The 24429-nt window shown below is 43.5% G+C and overlaps 1 protein-coding gene across 4 annotated transcripts in view; it reads left to right on the top strand.

The window, feature by feature from the left end:
* Nucleotides 1-23956, top strand: part of LOC147668830 (inosine-5'-monophosphate dehydrogenase 1-like) — a 200414-nt gene extending 176458 nt beyond the window's left edge. For 3 of the 4 annotated variants that reach the window (XM_086948421.1, XM_086948422.1, XM_086948423.1), the window contains 2 exons: nt 2021-2104; nt 23535-23956. In XM_086948421.1, the coding sequence (XP_086804547.1) occupies nt 2021-2104; nt 23535-23556 (106 nt within the window). In that variant the 3' untranslated portion in view covers nt 23557-23956. Of the gene's footprint in view, nt 1-2020; nt 2109-23534 lie in introns of those variants that run through there. The other variant, XM_086948420.1, reaches the window with a different exon arrangement.
* Nucleotides 23957-24429: the final 473 nt, after the last annotated feature.

The raw sequence follows: 24429 nt of genomic DNA on the forward strand, positions 1-24429 counted from the left end.
TGTGGACCCTAAGACTGTTGTGCCTAACAGGTAACAGTCCCTCTGGACCTCAGTGATCCCTGTGACTAGCTACCAATCCATTGTGGTCTGTTTAAGAGTGTTTTAGTTGCCATTGTAAACTGCTTGTTCAAAACCGATGAGCTAAGACTTGTTCCTTTTGAGCCTGTGCCACATGTTCACAGGACTGAGCTAAAGGTTTTCTTAAAGAATCTAACTGCACCGAATAGACTGACATTATTATTCTAAGCACACCACATAATCCACTGTCCCTCAGTTATCTATATAAAGTTGAAACAAAACCAAAGCAGCACTGTCTGACAGAATAACTTCTAACTACAGAAATAACAATTTTGCACGAGTAGCGCAGGGCGTATTCATGAATGTGTTGTAACACAGTTGCATTGTAACCACTACCTGAGCAGAAATAGATGTGGTACAGGTGGTGCTGAGGAATTTATTGTAGTAAAAATGATGCCCAAGCTTCACCCTTTCTTTGATCAGTGCAGCTTGCTGCTCTATTTCAAAGTCTGCATCTCTGACGGGCCCAATGCTGTGGTAGAGAGTTACTTTTCATCATCAGAGTTCTTCAGCATTGTTATCTTTTATAGATTCATATAAAACTAGCCTTCCTCTCTGTGAATCTGTTAGAGAATAGGATTGTACATTTGCAGGGATTTTTAAAAAATGACAGTGCTGTCTGAGGCAACTGTTTAATGTGTGGACCTCTTACAAATTCAAGATGCAGGCTGCTACGAAGAGAACTGACACAATTTTCCATTCAGAGATTCCTACAGAAGAACAGCAGCTACTTTCCCACATCTGAAGGAAGTGTGTTGCACGCCATGTGTTTTTTGGACAGAAATGGCTATTGTCAAACCCTGGGACCTTTCACAATGCAGTGGAAAATGGTAATCAACTAGCTAAAATACAACAACCACTGGTTCCCATTGTATACCCTAATTCAAGTGCAGCAATGATCTTTGAAAGAGCTGCCAAACAATGAACTTTTCCACAGACCTCAGACTAAACATAGCAGTGTACAACATGTGTTCACTAAACCACCATATGCCTCCTTTTGCCACAAAGCTCATTCTCATACTTGAAGGGTCTCTCTCACACACTTTCTCCAGCTGACACTCGACTTAGCTAACCAAGGTCTGGGTTGGGGTAGAGGATGTGGCCTTACCGCTAGTGCGGTCGCCCTCGAAGCTGGGGAACCTGTGGATATATCACTTAATCTCCCCATGCCTTGAAAAAATTAATGTGTCCGTCTGTGAAGCAACAGGTGCTCATGTAAAGCATTCCAGTACATGATATCATCGGGTCGAGTTTGCGCTATATAAAAATCTTTTAAAAAATAAATAAATAACTGGCAGAGCAATCCTCAGTGAGACGTTGGTTATCCGTATGAGGCTTCACTTTGTGGAACTTCGTTCCCAAGCTCGTCAATTTAGAAAGATCCTAAAAATACAAAGCTCTCCCATACAGCATCTGCAAATGAACCGCAACAGTATCCATCTGTTTGTGTTTTTCAGTATGTCTCCAGCTCTTTTAACCCCTTGCATGCTCATGACGGCCCCCGGACTTCATGCGTCATGGTGGGCGTGTGCGGAGAATGGCCAGGGGCCGTCCGAATCCCGACTACTATTCAAATCGCCGGCACAACGCGAAATATGCACCGCATGCAAGGGGTTAAAGGTCATTGTACATGACTGTGTGCCATGACACATTCATGACAGAGGGACTTGAAAATTCAGGCAAATTTTGCCGTGCCCAAGCCGCATGTGATTACTATTTTGGTATGTGTGCTAGAATTCTAGAGTACTGTATCACAATGTTTTTATGTTAACTGTACATTTGTGGAAAAGTTGTACGATGCATGGATTTAGGGAATTTTGTGTCTGGTTTACATTGTGTGCATGTTTTTGTGGTGATGATGTATGGATGACTGGACTGAAGGTAAAGTTGTTAGACTGGCAACTATAAAAAGCATGTTCACACTGCTGGTTCTTTCTTGCAGCTCCATGATGTACTCCGGGGAGTTGAAGTTGGAAAAGCGGACTATGTCGGCCCAGGTAGAAGGAGGTGTCCATGGGCTTCATTCGTAAGTATACAACAGTTTAATACTTCGTAGTGCTCCATGCCAACTGTATAGCCTGAGATCTTTTTGTTAATCTATTTTCTTCTGGTTTCCATCATCTAGTATCTGATATCAATTGACAAATCAGGATTGAACAGATTAAGAAGAAAACATATATATTTATTTGTGGTTCACTTTTCGATTTAACTAGACCTACTCCTTTACCATATAGCCAAAGGAGTTTTTAAGTGCCAAAATTAGAGATGCTTTAATCCGATAATGTGAAGGATAGTCTTGTATATTAAATGGTAACTGATTGCCCATCCTGCTTAACGCTGGCTGTTGTAAATCTAGAATCCGCCAATAAAAATGTAGAGATTGCTGGTAAACAATTCCTACTAAAAGTTAACATGGTATTTTAAATGTGTTTTATTTTGAGAAATGAGTTGCACTGTGCAAGTGAAATTCCTATCTAAAAGGATATGTAAAGATGTTTACTGTCCTAGTTTCCGTCTAAACCTCAATTTCATCCTGCCAATTAACTGGTTTACATTTCATTGATAGTTTGGGACGTGGATTGCTATTTTTATTTATTGATTTACAGGGTGTCAAAAATCTGAACTAGATAATTAAGCACACTGAATAATGGTGCAAAATATTCTTCGATTTGAGAGACAATTTGTAACTTAATGAATCTTGTTGCCTTTATTTTAAATAGTCACATACATGTGTAAACTGGTGCATTAAAGACCACTGTCTTAAGAGCACATCTTTCCAAATCAATTCTTTATTGCCCACAAAGCTGTAGTCAATCAATTCTTTATTGCCCACAAAGCTGTAGTCAAGGGACATTGTTTAGATTTGGAAGGGCAGGAGTTTTAATACTTGAAAAAAAGGTAACCAAGCATACGAAGCAAAGCCATGCACCAGAAAGTTTAATAGGTTAAAAAATTGCTCAGTCACTTTCTTTTAAACATCCGCTCATGATAAAGTTAATTTAGTAAAAATTAAGTAAGGGTCATCCATTGAATGATCTTGCCAGAGGTTTCAAAACCTAAACCGGAATCACCAAACAAAGGAACTATCTGGAAATTCTATCACTGGTGATTGTTATCAATGCAGGATGGAGTAATGTGAGCTGTTTTTACTGCATTGGGTTGCGCTATTAATACCCACTCTTAACACAGAAACCCGATGTGAGATCTGTGGAATAGGACCTCGTTCTCTTCATTCCATTGCACTTTTGAGATTATGTTGCATAAATCAGCACCGTGGAGTTGATTTGATGCACCATTATTTTAGTGGTTTACTTCAGATAGATCAATATAGATGGAAATTATAAGTAGGTGACTTCAGCTTTTACCGTGAAGAGAAGTTCCCAAAATCATAATATAACTTGCAGCACAGTTCTGCATATTTATTATCATGTCTGCATAGCTTACCTCTGTCTAGCTAATTTGAGACAAAGAGAATGATCAGTTAATTACAAACTTAATACAACCTTGGTTATTAATAGCCTGGTAAAAGGCTGGACCAAATTTCCAAATGTGATTCTCACAATGTGATATAGGCACAAATCAAGTCTTCACTCAGTAGTGCCAATATGTTGTGCAACATTATTCATATGCAAGATATTTCGATGCAAATCTAAAGGGAGCCACCAGATATTCATTTTACTCCTTCCATCAGTGCTTCATTCTAGTATGCCCCGTAAGTCATAGATTTAAGGTAAACCAATGGTTTGATTTCGATTGGGCGTTTTCTACTTTAATGCATACCTTCTTTGTTAAATAGGACCCTTTCCTCCATACCTTTTTCTAGTTGTGATGTCCCTCTTTTAAGTGTTCAAGAGTATTTGCATCATGTACTCTGTAGTTGCTGTGTTAAACACTTTAGCAGTGAGTACCTGAAAGCTCAAGGCACAAGCACTGTCGTGGATGAAAATAAGAAGGACCTTATTTGGGGGGCCCAGTCTTTAAGAGGAGGTTATTTGGGGGTTTGGAAAGGAGAGCAGTCTAAAGAGTAATAATCTCAGAAGGTGTTTGTGTCATCCTAAGATGGGGAGAAGATGTGGCTAACTGCTAGGACGGTCGACCTTAAATCTGGGTAACCGGGTTCGAGTCTCTGCAACAACGCTCAACATCCTGTGATTCTGGGCAAATCACTTAATTTTCCTTTGTCTAGCAAAAATGAATGTGCTCTTATGTATTGCAACTGGTGCTCATGTAAAGCTCTCTGATACCTTTGGGACAAGTTTGCACAATAGAACCCCCGTCACCAGCCCCCTCCAGCTCCAAAAAAAGATCAGATAGTGAGATCTTTCAAGTAGGGTTGGGCGTAACTCATGTAAGTTGCTGTAGTGTAATTGCACGAAATTGCAGCTGAATTGCTCCGATTTGCACTAGGAGCATAACTCAGCATTTTTGCGCTATTTTCTTAGCTTAAAATGCACCCTTGCGTCCAAAATGGACTAGATGCATTTTGCGCTAACTAATTAGATCTAAAAGCAGCAGAACACGAACAGCAGCAGCGTGCCACATAGGCTTGCTAAATTTGTTGTTCCTGTGGTGGGACTTTTATGCCAGATGACTCCTAATCATGCGAACGGGCATAATTGTGTAATTTTCAGTAGCTTTTCATCGAAACAGTAACACAAAATTGCCAAAATTACTCCTGCATAATGAACATTTTCTACCAGACCTACTGTCAAGGCCATATGCTGTGAGACTAATGGTTGTACCTGCTTTCATTGGCCAGTGAAGAGAAGGAACACGACCCAACAGAAATGTGGAACTGCAATAATAGTCCATTATCTAAATTAAAACATGTTACACCTTTCATTTAGTTTTATTTATACGTTTTAATTCAGAATGATTTGTTACCAGTATCTCTTATGGGGCTTTCTGTTAATGGTTGTCTTCAAATGGAGTTTTGAGTCAATGCATCTGTTTATCAAATGCTTTGTTGTAATATATTTTTCTTTTCTATCTGCTAAGCTATGCTTCTGAAATAGAAATAAGAAAACTAGTTTGCTAGTCTGAGCTGACTTGAATGTTTCTGGAGATGTGGTTTGGTGATGGGCCTGTTGCAAGAGGCCGTTTTTGTCTCTGCAGTTACAGGCAGGCATCGTCGAGCCGCAGGCTGTGAGCAGACAATAGTATTTTGCTCTGTGCCGGTTAGGGTGACAACTGTCCCCTCCCCAAAATAGGCCACGTGTTATCACAAGAGTAGAGCCTAAACTACACAGATCACTTGCATTAATCTTGAACTCTAAAATGGTAATTTCCGGATGTTAACGTTGCCTCCATCTCCACCCCTCCCCCCCTCCCCGGTAAGGCTAACTACGTATTAGTGAGATGGCAATGCGTACATTAATGGGACGACGGTACAGTGCTAAAGGCCTTAACAGGCCCATGCAGCTTCACCGCTGAAGACACATGGAAGACAACTGGGTTGGGCTAAAAACAAAAAAGCTGGTTTTTTCCTTTTCTATACTTCTGCCTCTGAAAGAAGGCATCCCTCCGCCTCGAAGTCGACTGGCAAATACAACGCATCAACATTTGTCTTGAAGTATGTCTCCTTGTCTTGCACTTCGACCTCTAAAAAAGTGGTATAAAGCACTGTATAAATAATATAATAGCTCCCTCTCCTCGTCGACAGCACTGAGCTCGCAAACTTGTCGGAGTGCCTTGGTCAGGCGGTGGTTTCTCTAAAATGACAAAACCACAACTATAAAGACCAGAATGCAAAGAAACATAATATACTCTCGCGCGTGGAGCTAAGAAAGCCCTTGTTGACCAACAGTGCCAATACAAGCAAACTCTGACTACAATCCCCTTAAACCACTGGGCTGTCAAGCAAGAGTAAGAAACTGGAAACATGATGTCCCGGCGAGCAAGGAGACAAACAAAGGCTTGGAGTATTGCTTGTACCACTCCGGGTCCCTCTCGCCACCCCAAGCCTCAGATGCTGAATTCTACATTTTGAGGCATTTTCTCACGGTTTTCTACACTACAAGTCCCAGCATGCTTAGCAATGCGGCCTGAAAAACCAGGGCTTGCTGACTGTCACCCTCACGATGGGTGATCAGCTGCCTGTTTATGTGGTGCTTCTTTACAGCTACAAGTGTATCTTCTCATCCAAATTAAGAAACTATGGCCCATGGTTTTCACCAGTCCCTAGACCTAGAATGTAACATCTGGCAGAAGGGGACTGGATATTGCCAGATGTTAGAACTTGTCAGCTTTAGGTTAGTGTTCCCTCAACCTTTTTGCCTAACTCCTGCTATCTTTTCTGAACTTGCTGTAGGACTCTGCACACTTTACCACTGCTGATCAGTGCTAAAGTGTTTGCGATCTCTGCTATAAGCATGGTAAAATTGGCTTACACCCAATTGGCACATCTGGTTTACTTGTAAGTCCCCAGTAAAGTGATACTTCATGTACCAGTGACTTGTAAATTAAATGCTACTAGTGAGCCTGCAGTACTCCTTGTGCCACCCACTTAAGTAGGTTTTTAACATATGTCCCAGGCCTCTCATTACAGCCTCTGTGTGCGGTTTCAAACAACCATTTGCCAGACCTAAACCTACTTTGAATACATACGTCACCACCAGGGTAGGCCCTTAACAGCCCGTAGGACATGGTGTAGTGTATTTAAAACGTTGGACATGTAAGTTTTAAGTTTTACCTGTCATTGTAGCGAAAAACTCATACATTTGTTTTTCACTACTTTAAGGCCTTTTCCCCCACAGGATAACATTGTGTTACTTTATTACATTTAATAGGTGCTACCTTTTGATAGGGAGCAGGTAGGAAAGTCTTGTTTGGTGTCTTGGGAATTGTAATTTTAAACCGCTCCTTAGGGGTAAAGTGATTTTAAATAATAATTCTGAAAATGCCAGTTTTAGAAAATGCTACGCAAACAAATGATAGACAGATTTCTGAATAAATTATACATTCACCCCCCTCCAAGAGATCTTGGTTAAATCCATCGTTCTTTTGCTCACCAAGTGATTTCAATACCTTAAAAACTGTGGCTATCAGTGGTTACACATTTTCGCGCCATTAAAAAAAAATAAACTGAGTTTTTCCAGTGTTTATGGAACATTTTGCATTTATTATTGCTTGCTTTCTGCACTGATAGTGCATTGTATATAGACAGTGTATGAGATCCAAATACATTTTTACAAATCTAACTTATTGTAGTACACCATGCAATACTTCAGTGAGTCTTTGGTCATGCACGCTCACTCTTTCCTTCCCCTGTAAACTTTTATCTGTGAAAAAGCACTCTCAACATTGGCACTTGAGGCGGCAATCACAAAACAGTCAGTACACAATTTACGAACTCTGGCCACTGATATAGCTTTCCATGCAAATACTGGTGCACCTAAAGATAGTGATTCTCTAGGACAGGTTCTGTAACAAATGTGTTGGACTGGGCGCATAAGCCCTCAGTTATTGAAGCTTTCAAAAATGAAGCTGTACTTTTGATAGTCCAGAGAAAATTCCCCTTTACAGAAGTGATCTAGAACTTATGTACCACAGTGAGGCTTCATTGACTTCAAATGCCATGGTTGATGTAGGAACATTTCTATGCATCATTGAAAAGCATTTTTCATACATTGTAAAATAAAATTGCCTGAATTGCTCCTCAACATTTCTTTGCTTACCAAGTGCCAAGCACTCGAACATGTTGCAGTGCCAAAGTCACTTAAAGTGTCGCCGAGCCTACTCTAAAGGAGTTGTTTCACATCTACACCAATTATGCTGAATACTTGGTAGACGAGAGTGTTTTCAGACTCTAGTTTTTGTATGTCCACTAAAGCAGTTGTGTTTTCCTGTAAAAATCTAAGAATGCAGTAGATTTTTTTTTCACATCACTATAAATATGCAACCGAAGATCCTCACATTTGTTGCCTGTAAACAGTTGTCACATGCATAATATATCATTCATGGCCTCTAGGACTGAGAACCATAAGCAAAATGACACAATTTGATGCCACACAAAGCACAACATTAAAAATATTTGTGTTTTATTTTCCCACGCATAACAAAACAGTGCACCAGAATAAACTGAAAAGTCAAAGCATTCTTCATTAACTGCAGATTTAAAAGATGCTTTCAGCATACCATCTAGAAAGTGAAAAGGATCTCTTACAGGGAAGACCTTCAGCTTACGTATCTATTTTGACAGGTCATAAAACAACTTTTCCATATACGTTGCAGAATCATGGCAAACAATATTACTCCAATCTTTGATGAATTTGTTAAGAACTTTTTGAAGCAGCATTCGAAGTGTTCCACGCTTTCCAAACATCTGGTGTCATATTTTCAGCACTATCCCAGATGCTTGGTGACCGCACACTTTTCACATATACCGATCACCGCACTTTGCATTGAATGTTTAAAGCCTGAGTTGTTTGGCAATTCACCTACAATCAATACTAACTCGCTAGTAAAGGGAGCTGATGTATCAATGTGTTTTACCCATTCTCTGTGTGTAAATGCAATGGTACATATTGGGAAAGATTCTTAAGAAACCAGCCATTTTAAATATCAGTGAAAAAAATCAAACTTAGTCAAAATATCAAACATGATTTTGATATTTCCAAATTCTCTACAGTTTATAAAAATAATTAAACAAGACCTAAAATATGCTTCTAAACCCTGCATCATTGGACTAAAGACCACAAAACTTAAAAAACCAAAAGGAAGAAACCATAATTTAGTGACGTACCTAAACAACAAAACTCAAGCAGAATAATGTTAGTCCAGTCTTTCTTGCTACACCCTTTTATAACAAAGTTACATTGTATTGGTCCCTTCAGGAAGAAATAAAAATGATTCACTCTCCGTTTCCTTTCTTTTGATGGCATTTAGGTTGTGGTTGTACAGGTGCTGTTTCAGTGTTTATATATCTACACTGGTGATGGCTATTTCCCTTTCGGTGGCGTTTTATCAGTTAGTATAGGTTTAAACCTAAAACAGGAAAGCCTACAAATAATTTATAAAATGTTAATCTTTTTTTTCTAAATTAGTGCGATTTTTCTTTTTTTGTTTTCACTTTAGTACAATGTATTTGCTACGTAAATACTTTACACACTGCCTCTAAGTTTATCCTTACTGCTTTTGTGCCAAGCTTCCAGAGGGGTAAGCATGGGGTAATTTAGTGACTTGTGGTTTACGCTGACCCGGATTGTGACTGTTGCTTGAGCAGGGTTCACACCTACCCTCTTCTCCCCCTCCCCCCCCCCCCCCCCCCCCAATCCAATAACCAAATTTCTCACACCAAACATGCACATGGTCTTGAATTGTTTGAGAAACCACCAACTGATCCTTGAAGAGAAAAACTTGCCTCTAGTGGAAATTAACTTGAAGATTATCAAGTTGCTAAGAAAAGATGCTGTAAAGGAAGTGTCAGCCTCTATGAATAGTCTTTTTTTCATATTAAAGAATTCTGTATAAAGGCGCCTGTGCTGGATCTAAGGCTTCTCAATCAATCTCTCAAAAACCTATTAATTTGCATGATCATGTTACAGACCTATTTCTGTTCCTCAAAAAAGGTAATTTCTTGACATCATTGCATCTAGAAGGCTCCAATTTCTATATTCTGATTCATGGACAACACAGGAATTTCCTTCAGGTGATGGTTAAGAGGGCTGCCATTTCCAGTCACGGATGCAGCTGTTTAAATTAAAGTCTGTGCCTCGAGTTTTCACCAAGTGGTTGTAACTGGTAGAAACTTGTGTTCGAAGAGAGGACTGCATATCTGGGCGATGTTAATTAGGATGCCCTTTCTCCAGGAATACTTGGCTATGTCAATGACTGCGGAGACTCCTACCACTTTAGGCCTGGCAATCACTGTAAAGAATTCATTTCTAAAGCCATCAAATGACTTATTTCTAGGAGGAAAAATCTGCTCAAGGAAAGTCATGGAGAGTTTTATTCTCCGGAGCGATACAATTTTGCCAATGTGACTAGCTTTTCTTATACTGTCAAAGTAAAGCACAGCAGCCAGAACTGTTAAAATATTGCTGAAGACCATGTCAGCAGGAATACTACTGCTGCCTCGATGTCATCTGTGCATGAAAACAATAAAAAAATATTGTTAAACCTTCATTTGGGAGCAACAAATGGAAAACTGGGACGACAGTGATTGTTGAACCCTTTAGGTGTCAGGCTACCTCATCAGGACTTAGTATTTGATCTTTGAAACTTGCCTGTGGACGGATCCTCAGAGCAGCTAGAACACGTTTCACAATCAAAACCCACTGTTTAAAAGGTAAGTGGTTTATGTTGTGTTTAAAAAAGGACAGCCTAAATCTGTTGTCCCTTTCCCTGTTTCTTTAGTACCTTATCAGATTGGCTAAATCTTGTCTAAGATATACTTCAAGTAAAGTACGCCGGGCAGCAGTCTCATGGGACACAGAAAATGCATATAAGCTTTACTTCTTTCCATCAAGACTGATTAATGACTTCATGAACCAATTATTCAGATCTTGTCCTCCAAATGCTACACTAGCTCCTTCTTGTGAGCTCAACACTCTATTGACAGCTTTGAAACCCCCTTTGAGTCAATTTATGAGATTTCTTTACAGTATCTTAATTGGAACACTGCTTTTTTGCTTAGGTACAAGCTTTGTGTAAGGAGCCATACGTATGAGCTATCCAATGACAAGATGCCTTTCGCTACAAATCCTAGGTTGCTACTAAAGCTCCAGTGGTTTTTCATCTAAATGAAAATGTCTTTGCCACCATTTAAATTTTTAAAAAACTTTAGACTGCTGGGGAAAGGCTCTGTTCATTTGTCTTAAATAACGTTGGTCTGTCAGACCAACTCTTCTTTTCCTGAGGTCATTTAAAAAATGGTAACCTCCTTACAAAATAAACTCAAGTCAGAAGGATTGTCTCATATGTAACTTTGACCCATACATCCACGGACAGCTCACTTTCTGCGACTGCCAGAGCGAATTATATGAGTAAAATGTTAGCTGTCTTTGCTGAAGTCTTGCATAAAGAAACCTGTAAAGCAGTGACGTGCAGAATGGCACACACTTCCTCAAAACATTACTGCTTTGATATCAAAGCTGGGAAGGAAGCAGCAGTGGGATAATTGGTTCTCCAGATCCACTTATCATAAGGTAAGCCTCATTTTCCATCTTTTGTCTGTGGTAAAGTTTAGATAAACTTGATTCAGTCGTGTGAATCTATGAAATATCCAAAGCTGGGGAATAAATGGAGTTACTTACCTGTAACTTCAGCTCCTCAGCATTGTTTGTTTTCATAGATTCACATGCGAGCATCCCTCCTCCTATTTCAAGTGAATCTTGCTTAATTTTTTTGCCCCGTTTCAAGTCAGAAAATCTGGCAGTTGCAAGCCTCTTTCCTGGTCCCTGATTGGTTGAGGTTGAGTCGCACAATACATTGGACTAGTTCTATGGAGTTTCTGATATTTAACATGATATGTAATGACTGTAGAGACCATGTTGTCGTCATTCTGTCTTAAGGCATTATTACATGAAAGCCAGACCTTTTGGGTTTGCCTGTCCGTGTTTTAGTTTTAATCTGCTGGATTGTGCACCCTTGTGAATGTCCACGTGTAGCTGTGCATGTATGTATGCTATACACACAATTCCTGATACAAACATGCATAAATGAGATTAAAAAAGTAATGTGCTATTAGTCCATACTTTTTTGAAATGTAAAATAGAATAGGATAAGTGATACAGCCAATATCATGAAGTAAGAGAGAAATACTCTGCTGAGTGAACCCAAAACATATTGTGTGCAGACGCTGCCCTTTCAAGCCAGACATAAAGAAAGATGCATTAAGTCAGAGACAAAAGAATACAACTTATCCAGTCGGAACCAAAGTAAAGGAGTTATTCTGCAGAAGCTAACACAACAGGCATTTTTAATGCAATAGGTCTCGCGTTTGCGAGAGTTTAAGCTATTGTCATAGTAAATGACCATGCTTTTATTTGTGTTTTTAAAAGCAACACCTATATAAAAAGGTATTGTCATTTCTAATGCCAATAGCTCAAACTCTTGCAAATGCGAGACCTCTTTAATTGTGGCTGCACCCCTTTCTTTAGACGCTGATTGCTGTATTCAGGTTACAGTGAGCAGCATCTAAAGAAAGAGACGCAGCAACATTAACCCCTTCCATGCTCATGACGAGCTCAGCTCGTCATGAGGCACGGTTGAGCTGTGTTGATGACGAGCTGAGCTCGTCATGAACAATGGGGTTCATCCAGGATAAGCACAGGAGGGGAAAACACCTAGCAGCCAAGGTGTTAAGGTGAAAGCGAGGTATGGGGCGCTTTTACCCAACAAAGAGGTTCTGTAGCGCAGCCGCTAAAGTGAAAGCAGACCGCACCGTACATTAAATAAATAAGCGAGGCTGTTCTAGTTGAAGCGGACCACGCTGTGCATTAAATACAAATATTAATAACAATATAAAAGCGTGCGGCGTGCTGCGACATCGTGGGTGGAATAAGGGAAGATCATTAAAGAAAATCATGCTCACAGACTACATAAAGCAGACAGTGTAACAACACAAGTAAAAAGTCTAGTCCTTATGGGAGGTTACAAATGCAGACAAGGCGGTACCAAGGAGGGACTCCTAAGCTTATTCAAGAATGAAAGGCAACAATTGAGCGAGTCATGAAGGCCTTCCAGTCGTGAGTGAGGGGCTTGCCTAAGACCTAGACAGGAGAGCATGCTTATCCTAGTGACCACAGAATTGCCTCATTAGCCCTAGAAGTCGATTTATTTTAAATCTTCTGCAGGTTTGGTTTAAGTAAAACTGAATTACTGCTGTCTGTGCTTGCTGTCCAGTATGGAATACTGAACAGCACTTTGCATGAAATTTGTCATGTTTAAAAGGGCGTCTGTTCTGGACTACTCCTGTGGTAGACTTTATCAGAGGCTTGTTTGAATCCAAGCAGGTTTTACTGTCTCAAGAACCTACATATTAACTTTGTGACTTTGCCCTTTTGGGCCATATATCAAATGTGCTATCTTCCCCAAGATACTAGTGTTAGGCTGGAGTGATGCTCATTCAGACATTTTAGCAGCTTTATTTGCAAGGAACTGGATGTTTTTATAGCTTGGGTGGAGACACAGACATTCCTATGATATACCTTTTGCAGCGTGAATCTTTCTGGATGCACTATGCTGTGCAGTATTCCGCCATCTAATGCCTGCTGTAATTACAGATGTTATAATTATTGCTAGTACTGAGAATGCTTCAAATAATTTAGTGGTTTGGCAGTATCTTGTCAAGGGGACGACAGATTTTAAAGTATTTAGTATCTTGGCTTTTTCACACTTGTTCATAAACCACTTTTTCATGATCAACACATAATCTATCCAACGTTTTCATTGAAGTAAACTCTTATACGGCTCAATGAAACAACTAAATGTAGCTACTGTAATGTATTTAGGTAGCAGTAACCATAAAATAAATAAATCAAAATATGTTGAATTTTTTTTGTGGTTTAAATCATTTTTATTGCATTTCAAGAAATAAACACAAAACCAGGCAGGCCGTGCACATCTCGGGGAGCATACCCGTCTCTGAATCTCGCCCCTCCCCCCAGCGCTGTGTAAGCCGGGAAACGTGATATGTCCGTGTCAAAGTATTTATCTACGTCCCTAAGTATTTGTTCCCAAAATTCCTGAACCTCTACGCTGTCCCAGAGTATGTGGGTTAAAGTGCCCTCTTGTCCGCAGCCTCTCCAGCACAGAGGATCCCGACGAGGATTACTCTGGTGCAGCCTTGCTGGCGTCAGGTGCCAATAATAAGCTATCTTGACTGCCGACTCCTTGCTAGCTACATTCCTCTCAGTATGGTGGGCTCTATAATATATATCCTGCCATTCCTTATCGGTGAGGGATCGACCTAGTTCCTGCTCCCATCTTTTTTGACCCGCCAAGCGCGTAGCGGGGAGTGGTGGACACAGCATTTTGTACAGATCTGTTATTGCTTGCCTATCTGTCTTCTTGGTGTGGAGCCATTTTTCAAAGGGCGTGAGGTGTCGACTGACCTGCGGCAACACGTCTCTGCTCATGAGCCAGTGACGGATTTGAAAGTATTGGAAGCGCGGGATCTGCGGAAGCCCATACGTCTACTGCAGGGTTTGCAGTGGCATAAATCCCCCCCCCCCCCCCGGATCAAAAAGGTGACCAGCCGACCTGCAGTCCGAAGACCTCCAGTCAGGGAAGGAGCCATGGACCGCGCCCGGCTCTAAAGCTGGGTTATCGCACAACGGTGTCATTGGCGAAGGATTAGTAGTTAGGCCCCTGGTTATCGCGACCCTGTCCGACACCTGCAAAATAGTGCGCATGATAGGAGATTTCTTCATGTATGCGGGCCGGTCTTGACGCCTCAGGAACGGGACTCTCCACAGTGACATTTGGGCCATTGCGCTGTCCTGGAATAGCCTTCTCTTTTCAGATTCGGAGCGGTGCCATTCCAGTAGATATCTATGTTGCGCCGCCTGAAAATATCTCCGGAGGTCTGGGACCCCCAGCCCGCCGAGCGACGTGGCTTGTCCGGTGAGGTCTCTACCTAGCCGTGGTAGTTTCCCGGCCCAGACAAACTGACGGATGGCATCCTGATGGTTATTAAGCAAGCCCCTCGGGGGTGTGACCGGCAACGTCTGGAATAAATACAGGACCCTCGGCAGCAGAGACATTTTTATGGCTGCGATCCGCCCCAGCCAAGATAGTGAGTGTTTGCGCCTCTTTGCCATGTCGTCCAGAAGCCGACCAAGAAGATCCGAATAGTTCTGTTCCACTCTTTGCACAGTGCTAGGTGTCAGGGCTATGCCCAGGTAGGGCACCGACATGCTAGTGGTGAGCCCCCCCAGGTTTCGCAGGAGCTTGCTAGACGCACGGGTATTGCGCCCCAGTGGGAGTACCAGGGACTTTCCGATGTTCATCCTAAATCCCGAGACCTTTCCGAACGCCTCCAGTTCCTTTAAGAACGCCGGGATCGACCTGTGGGGCACCTCCACCGCTACTAGGATGTCATCCGCGTAGAGGCTTATGGTCTGCGCTTCCCCTCCAGGGATAACCCAGCGATCGCCGGAGTCACATTTGACCTTTTGTGCGAATGGCTCGATGTATAGAGCATAGAGTAATGGGGAGAGTGGGCACCCTTGTCTGGTCCCTCGTTGGATGTCAAATGATTTGGAACACACCCCATTAACCCGAATGACCGCTTGCGGGGCAGTGTAGCAGCTGGCGACCCAGGCACGGAAGCGTTCTCCCATCTCAAAGCGTGCCAGGGTGGAGTCCAGGTATCCACAGTCAACCCTGTCAAACGCTTTTTCGGCGTCGACCAAGACAAGGGCTGCGTCCGAGTCATTGAAGTGGGCCTTGTCAATGACGTGCAGCAGACTTTTTGTGTTGTCCGCACATTGCCTATTTGGGATGAATCTTGCCTGATCAGGTTCAATGATGCCAGGCAGCCATGGGCCCAGCCTTGTGGCCAGCACGCCAGTAAACAGCTTTAGGTCCAGGTTGAGCAGCGATATGGGTCTATATGCCGCGCAATTGGCCTTGTCTTTCCCTGGTTTCGGCAGGACAATGACATCAGCCTCCAGCATGTCTCGCGGAATGGAGCCTGGGCCTTGGAAGGAGTTAAATAATCATGTTAGGATCGGGGCTAGAAGATGGCAAAATGTTTTATAGAAACCCGCCGAGAAGCCGTCCGGGCCCGGCGACTTGAGCGGCTTGGGGCGCGCAATTGCCGCGATGACCTCATCTGTTCTTATCGGTGCATCGAGAGAGAGAGAGAGAGAGCGGACGTCTCATTGAGGGCTGTGACCGATGACTTCTTCAGATATAAGTCTGCCTCACCTTTGTTCAGACCGGGGTCTGCCGCGTATAGTGATGCGTAAAACGCCCGAAACGACTCAGCGATCTGATCGTCTTCCAGTAGCTCTCGCCCGGTGCCATCTCGAATGGCCTTGATCTTGGAGTGTTGGACCTTGGCCTTGAGTCTACTGGCGAGCAAGCGGCCTGTTCTGTCTCCGCCCACGTAGAACGTGTGGCGTAATCGCAGCGCCGCGTATTAGGCTCTGACCAGATCGAGGCTCGCCAGCTCGGCCCTTGCCGCTTTAAGCTTTTGCCATATTCTAGGGGCCCCTGACCTGCTATGGACTCGCTCCAACTCAAGCAGTTGGTCCGACAGTGCCTGGCGTTTGTCACGACGTTCCCTTGCTTCCGCTGTCGCTATTGCGATTGTTTCTCCCCGCATCACCGCCTTCAAAGCCCCCCACAGTGCTGTTAGTGGAATGTCTGCCGTGTCATTCGTGGCTAAGTAATCAGTGATGCGCTTGGTGAGCTGTTGCGTGACCCCTTTACGATGCAAGAGAGTTTCCTTGACGCTCCATCTACCCTTCTGTGTCTTGACTCTGGGAACCCGTATGTGTATTGCCAGTGCGTCGTGGTCGGAAAGTGCTGCCGGGATGACTTCAATGTCCGTGGTCAGGGATGCTACTTCCAGGGACCCTAGAAAGTAGTCTGTGTGCGTACATGTGGTGTACGTGTGAGTAGAAGGTGTATCCCGGGGTGTAAGGGTGTGTCCTCCTCCAGAGATCCACAAATCCTCTATCCGCGAACCATTGCCCCCCTTCCTTGGATATCGCCCCCGTGGCCCCATGCCTCTGGCCCGACCTGTCTTTCGCGGGGTCCATTACAAGGTTTATATCGCCTCCCACTAGCGTTGAGTTGATGTTGTGGAACAGTGTGTCCGCCAGGGCCCCTGTGAGAAAGGTTTCTTGTCTGGTATTGGGTGAATAAATTGAGCCGATGACAGCTGACCACCCCCTATTTGTATTTTATAGGCCAGGAGCCTCCCTCTTATGTCCGCGACTTTGTCTCCCACCCGTCCCCTAAAATGGTGCGCAAACAGAATGGCCACCCCTGCTTTCTTCTCTGTGGTGGACAAATAGTATTGTGTTGGGAATGACCTGGAGCGCATACAATGCCAGTCCTTGGGTAGGAGATGTGTTTCCTGCAGAAGACATATCTCCGCCCTGGAGTTTTCTAGAAGGGATAAGACAGCCCTGCGTTTAATGGGGTTAATAAGCCCCTTGACGTTAAGGGAAATGATCTGCAGAGTGGGTTCAGTCGCGCGGGCACTGTAGGTAGAGTTCTCTTCACCACCGGTCATTTCCGTCCAGACAACCAATTCTGCGTTGCACCACACCGGAGCCCCCCTCAATCAACCGGAACCCATCCCCCCTGTCCCAACACAACTTCCCACCCCCCCCTAGAACCCCCCAACCCAACCTTCCCCCTTCCAAACCCCCCAACAGTGAAAGATCAGTGTCCCAGACCTGCCAGTCCATCGCAGGGCTGTGGTAACTTTACCTGATGGAGCGGTTCCAAGTGACGGCGGAACAGAGCTTGTGAATAGCCTGTGACATCAGACCCCTCTTCCTTCAGTGGGACCCCCCGGACCCGTATGTTCCGGCGGGAACGGTTTTCCAGGACCTCCGTGTGTTCAGGGAGATCCAGCTGTTGGTCCTTCAAACGGATGACCTCTTGTTGTAATTGTTCTACCTCCTCACTCCTGGCCTGGTCCTTCTCTTCAATGGCCGCCACCCGTTCTCCGAGACCGTCCACCTCCCGCCGGATCTCCTTGAACTCTCCCGCCACTTCCTGTTGTAGCGTCTTGAAGTCGTCCCTGAGGGAATTAAATAAAGTTTCTAGAAATGACCTAGTGATTGGAGCATCTGCACCGGGGGAGTTAGACTGTTGTTTCGCGGGTTCTGGCGAGGGTGGTCCTTTGCCAGCCTCTCTGGGAGCGTACGGTCCCCTTTCCTGCGCTGGCCCGCCATGATGCCCCCCGCCTCGGGTCTCCTCAATAGGCCCACAGGGTTTCCGGGTGGTCGGGTCCGACTTAAGGGATGTAGGGTGGGCCACTTAAGGGATGTAGGGTGGGCCACCTGTCTTGTGGGGGGAGGTCCCGCCCGTCGCGGGTCCGGGGCTATCGCTCTGCTGGGGGCTTCCGCAGGCAGGGGGAACAGGAGGAGTGTCGGTCCCAATGTGCCTCTAGGCCCAGAGGCAGGAAGCAGCGGCGACGGGCCCCGCAGCGCAGTTCCTCCGCTTCCTCCGATTGATAGCTATGTGAGTCCTTCTCCTGTGGGGTCTGGCCCCTCTCAACACTTTGCTGGGGTGCTGCTCTCCGGGTCCTCTCTGCCCGTCGCTCTTGGGTAAGCGGATTGAGGCCTGGTGGTGGGGGCCTACGCAACCTCCGGGGCCCAGTAGGTCGGATGTCTGGCTAAAGGCCGTGGCGCCGTCTCCCCTGCAGGCGCTGCCGGCCGTGCGTAAGCGCGTTCTCTGTAGCGGCTCAGGACCGGCACAGGCGGCTATCTGTGGGTCTTCTGGCCCCCGCCTCCGCACCCCCGCCTCCTCACCCTCTCCTCACCTTCACGCTTCAGTGGCTCTTGTTGTCGGGGGGGGGGGGTGCGCGAATCCGCTGCAATCACGTCTAGGCCCCCTGCTATTTGGAGCTGGGCCCCAGGTGTCCGCGAGCCCCCCAGTGGGTCTGGGCCTCCAACGGTCGCCTCTGCGTCACGGTCAGCGAGCCGCGTCCTCGGAACGCTGGTATGGGGCTCGCCAGGCGCTGCCGCTGTGTCCCCCAGCTTCCCGGGGGAATCTAGTCGCCGAGAATGACTATTGTAGGGGGGCACTGTGCTGGAAAGCGGGTATTGGGGGCGACGGGCCGGGAAACTCACGGGATCCTCGTCCGACTACACCGCCATCTTGGCCACGCCCCTCAATATGTTGAATTTTAAGAAATAATTACCATACAATTCGAATATTTATTTTCAGAAATGGCAGTAAATTTTGAGATACTTTTCAGACATTGATAAATTGGCTCAATGATAATGTGAAGCAGTACCTTGTACCGCTTCTGTCTGTTGGAGCAATTCAGAGATACTTATACCGAGTTTCAGGAGCCTCACTTAAATATCTATACAAAAAGAAATGTCTGAGAATTATGTTCATTTCACTTTGCTCCATCAGCCCTGTCTATCTGATTATGAACTTAAGTGTATAGCTGTCAGTTTCAGTAACCCCATGAGCATCATTTTGCATAAATTCAGCTTGCTGCTTTACATTTTACATTGCTTTCCTGGACATACTAATTTTATATGAAAAAAGCAATGTATTCACCTGAGCAGCTAAAACAGGTTTCTTCCTTTGTTTTCATTGGGTTGGGGCTTTTTGTCTTAAACACACATGCACATTTTCTTTCGGGAAAGAAGGTAACCAATGATAAGCGGGTTTCCTGGCGAGTACCAGTCAGTTTTCCCCTATGGTGTTGCTACCGTGAGGTGCCTTCTTTCCTTTTCACATTTTTTCTGTGGATGAAAGGTCTGTGGATGGTAGTTTGTTTCCTTCTCTTTCTTTAGAAATTAGATACACCACAGCAAAGTGACCAATTTATTGAATCGGTCACTGTAGGTGAGGTCGCAAAGAAATTGACCCTCTTGGGCTGTGATTTGAAAAATATTTACGGTGCATCAATCCAGGGACAGCCACATTTTGATAGTAAACTCGTTGAGTGGGGGGCTGCTTGTCCCGTTGTTTCCCCTTGAAACTCCTATTGCATTGCTGGACATAGTGTGTTTGTGTTCAGCATGATAATAGAAGTGCCTAATTCTGTGTTGTTCTTTGTAAACGAGGCGAGGGGTGGGTGGTAAAACTCAGCAGAGCAGAATGCGGGGTAAAAATCGCACGGGAGAGAGCAAGGAAACATATGGACTCCCATGGAGTGTTGGATTATAAAGAAACATAGTTCTGTACCGTCAGCCATGAAAGGATAGATGTCATCCAATCAAAATGATGGTAAAAAAAGCCATGCTCTGGGGAAGCGACCGATACAAGAGGAAGCAAAGACCTTGTAGAAGCTAGCAAAAAAGTGATGAAAGAGCCGACCAATGGTAAGCAGTGGGCTGGCACGAAGCCCACTGTACCTTTTTGGTATGGTTCACAAGAGGTTTTTTTTTTAACAACCAACAGTTCAGGGATGTGTGTAGGTGAGACCTAAAATGCAGTTTAAAGTGACAGAGGAAATAAATAGAATAAACTTTCCACCCCTTGCATGCTTTTCGTATGATGAAGCTTAATCATTTCACTACAGATACCGTTCTTGAGGACAATTGGAGGATTTTTTTTCCTACTTGCAAAAAGCTCTTCAAAGTACAACCACTTATTTCAACAATTTGTGCTTGGTTTAGTGGCTGTCCCCCACCATAACCATATATGAAGCTTGGCCAAAAAAGAATTCAAGTTTAAAATCAGATTGCTTCCTGTTACAAATTCATCGGTCCAGTACCTGTAGAGATTTACAAATAAGCATGTCATTGTTTTAATGTGTATCCTTCAGTATTCATCATTCTATGTTTGACTGAGCATTGAGACTTTCAAATCGTAGTAGCAGGCACTTTTATGCCGTTTAAGCACTGCAAATTTGTACAAAAATGAGTACAGATCCAAATATGTAAAATACTAAAGCAGTTTGATTCTATAGAACACAGAAAATTCTTCTTTAATCACAATTTTCTGACATTTAATTCCCATCCCCGCCCACATAAATTCTATCTCCTCCTATGTAGCCACCCAACCTTGAATTAGTCCAGTGCATTGGCCCGAGTACTGTAGTCTGTTTCTCCGAACTTCAAATGCATATCTCCACTGTATAGCCAGCCAAGTGAGATGTGCCTCAATTTAAGCACGTAAACGTGTGATGTTATCCTTTCCCCTGCTGTAGGTCTCCATTGAATTTCCATTTCTGTAAACTCTTCCGCACCTCTCAAAAGGCTTAATAAGCTGCCTAATTCCTGCCATATGTGAAGGGTTTGTAAGCTAGAATAGGGAGAAGGAACGCAACTGTGTACTCCTAAATCTGATTTGGAATATGGATTCCAACGCTCCTGTCATAGTTTAGGCCCACCGGTGATCTGCATTACCCTTTCGATATCTTTCAACCAATTGCATTTTATGTACATTTGTTAGCTACTCCCCAGAGCACCTGTCTGTACTGGAACGGTTTTAAACATTTCCACTAAAAAGTTCCCAAGCGAATCACAGTGTCTTAAATATTCAAATATACCTTGTTAAAATAAGTCCCTTTTTTCTGCCGGGTTGGCGGTAGAGGTGAGTTTTTAGGACAGACCGCTTGGCCACTGATTAGAAGTTTATTCACATTATGAACCTGATTTTTCATCACTGGTATTTACCTCCTTAAAATGTCTTCATCTCATAGTTATACCAAGATATGTCTTTCACTTGTTTCCACTCTGTCTCTTTATTTTCACAGTTAGTCAGCTAACAAGCGTGAATGAAGCCAGTGCCTTGTTGATTGTGCTGGTCACGCTATGGTTGCTCGTTTAAAGGGGTAGTAGTAGTAGATGCTGATTTGCCATGTATTGTACTGGCAGCTTAGCAGTCACAAAGGTGAATTTGGTGTGTATGTGGTTCTGGTGCCACGAAGGAGGGGTGATTATATATGGGGATTGTTCAGTGGAGGTGGCCTGCATCTAGCTATTTATTGTAGCAGTTTTGTTTGATGTTGGTAGTGGTGATGGAAGATGTTCCATGTCCTGTGATCACAAAAATTATCAACTTGTAATCTTGTCTTTTCTTTCTGCCCATGCATCCATTCTACTCTAGCTATACATTTCTGCCATGTAAGTAGACGTCATCCTTTATTTCTTTCTTTGATGGTTGTCAGTAAGGCACTACATGAACCCGTCTCTGTTTTTAAGATAAAACCTCATCATCCATATACGATCACCTCCAAGGCTTGTTGCATTAAATGCAATGCGCATCAAGCTAGAGATCCTTTATTGGACCACGGTCATCTCGAGCAGATCCCTCAGCCTCACACTGAGGCATGATGAAGTTTAGTCATGTGGACATTTTCAATGCAAATGTTTGTATTCTGCTTAGGAAGGGTGGCATTTTGCATCATTTATTAATAGATCCATTCATTAACAAGACACATTTGCGAGATTGCTATAAGCCTTTGAATATATATGTCCTCTGACCATTCCCTAGAGATGAACATCATTTAGATCTAGTTCCATTGTGGAGAAGCAGCCAGAAGGCTAGTTCACCTAGGTGCAATTCCATAAGCGTGATTATTTTGATTTTTGGTTGCAAAGGGGAACATTTTCATTGTCCTGTGCTGATGCTTAGAACTTTTAAAGCAAAAAGTGGTAGTCCTCTGGGAAACACACGCACACTGTTTTCCCCAACTTAAGTTTGTAAAGTCCTACTCCCATGTAAGATTCGTTGTGTGTGACTAATTATGACAATATTTTTTCAAATGCTCGTTATAAAGTGTATTGTTTGTCCTCATCACAATATCAAAATTCTGTTCATATCGTACACTGTTGGGTTATTCTGATACGTCGTTGGTAATAGTATAATCTGCTGGTTCTGACACTTGATACATAACAGGTGTTAATGTTACCCGGTCAATGGTGCACGTTTTACCCACTTCGCAAGAATGGGAGACTGTGTGATCATGCTAGCGTTTGAGCTCGTAGTCTGTAAACCAGTACGTTTCATAGGCAGTTGGGCTTACTCAGCCATTTTTCCAGCTTCTAACTGCAGCATGGTGGTTTCGGGGTCGCAGCTATCATCAGTTCAGCAGATGCAGTGGCCCTGAGGGACCATAGCAGTCTTTTACTGTAAGACTGGGGGACCTATTTTCTTATCTTGCCTTGGGACTCAAGGCACACTGATATACCAATGTCTGGTTTTTAACATAAAAAGTGTAGGTCCTCTGCATCTTTCGAAAATGTCACGGTTTGGCTGAAAATGCTATTAGCAGGGCTGTGGGTTGTGGTATTTCTCCAACCTCTTACTTTGACCAATTAGAACACCAGTGTGAATTCAATAAAGAAAAATGCCTACCCACAAACATTGCTTGTGCCTTGAGTCTAGGGTGAAACAATTTTCCCAAAGAGCTACCAGGGAGAAGTTGTCATCTGTGTTATATTTTTAGCTTTCTCGGTTTGTAATAGTTTTACTCTTAGACAGCTCATAGCTTATGAAAAATCCAACTCCAAACTAAATAAATGTTCATGCTGCCAATTTTGAGACCTTCTTCTCTTTTCAGGATAAGGATTTAATCTATCGGGTAGTTCGGATGTTTGGTGGTTGAAGTGGGACTTCTCATTGACACCAACTGCCATTTCATGCAAATTATCACATATATTAACAGAGCCGTAATGTCCCAGTATCTATGATCTCACTAGAACTTAAGTGAAAGAGCAAAGTTTGTCGCAGGCACAAGAAATAGTTTATCAGATATCATTAACACCAATTGCGCCTAGTGGGATGATAGGTTGTGTTTACAAATGGAATTTATTTGTGCTCTTAATGGCTCCTTTCTTTTTTCTCTTATCTAGTTATGAGAAGCGGCTATACTGAACCAGGGGGGAGAAGTAGCTTACGAGGACCGCCGAACATTCCAACTCCAGTAGCAACCAAACACACCTGACTGCTTTGCTAAGAGCGCATTCCACGCCCCGCCCCTCCTTTCAGGGAACTTGCCCTAAAAATGTTTACTGACTCACAATGTGAATGGACTTGCACTAAGCAACACCACTGTGTTGGCGCAACAATATGGACACTCATAACCCTTGTCTTAGTGAAAATACTGCCATTGTTCTGTATCCCTCCGTTATTGTAAAAAACCAACAGGTGCATACAAAAATGATGTATTCTGTTTTTTAACTTTATTGTATATAGAGGAAAACAAAAATCAATTTGTGTTTTGCAAGGATTGTGGTTCAAACAGCTTGCTTGGAATAAACAAGGAAAAATCTAATGCTCGCCCTTGACGGGGACATTTGTAGCTGTAAACGTATTTATCTACAAAGCAGTTGGAAAGCAGGGTTGCTGTTCGTTTTCAACATGGTTACTATGATGGTTACTTACTTGATCATTCCTAAATCTTGATTTTTCGAAGCTGTTAGGAGTAAGTCCTTCAAGATGCACATAAATGTTGCTTTAAAAATTAAAACTGCCACGTCCCCTTCAGGAATCTGCTTATTCAAATGTGTCTTGTGTGGAACGTTAAGGCAGAGGTTTTCTGCATCATTACTGCTAGGTGGATGGCACATGCAGACCCGTTCAGCTCCCTTTAAGTGTATCTCTCAATTGCTTTTGCACATTTTCTTTTATTCTGATAGTAGGCAGTTATTCGTGTTTTTAAGCAGCATTTCCTCCACTGCCTTCCAACTACCTTTCTCTTGCTGCCATAGTTTTGTTTTACTAAACGTGCTGGGATTGATTTTAGTT

The sequence above is a fragment of the Lissotriton vulgaris genome, unplaced genomic scaffold (genome assembly GCF_964263255.1).
Source record: "Lissotriton vulgaris unplaced genomic scaffold, aLisVul1.2 SCAFFOLD_2183, whole genome shotgun sequence".
Lineage (NCBI taxonomy): Eukaryota > Metazoa > Chordata > Amphibia > Caudata > Salamandridae > Lissotriton > Lissotriton vulgaris.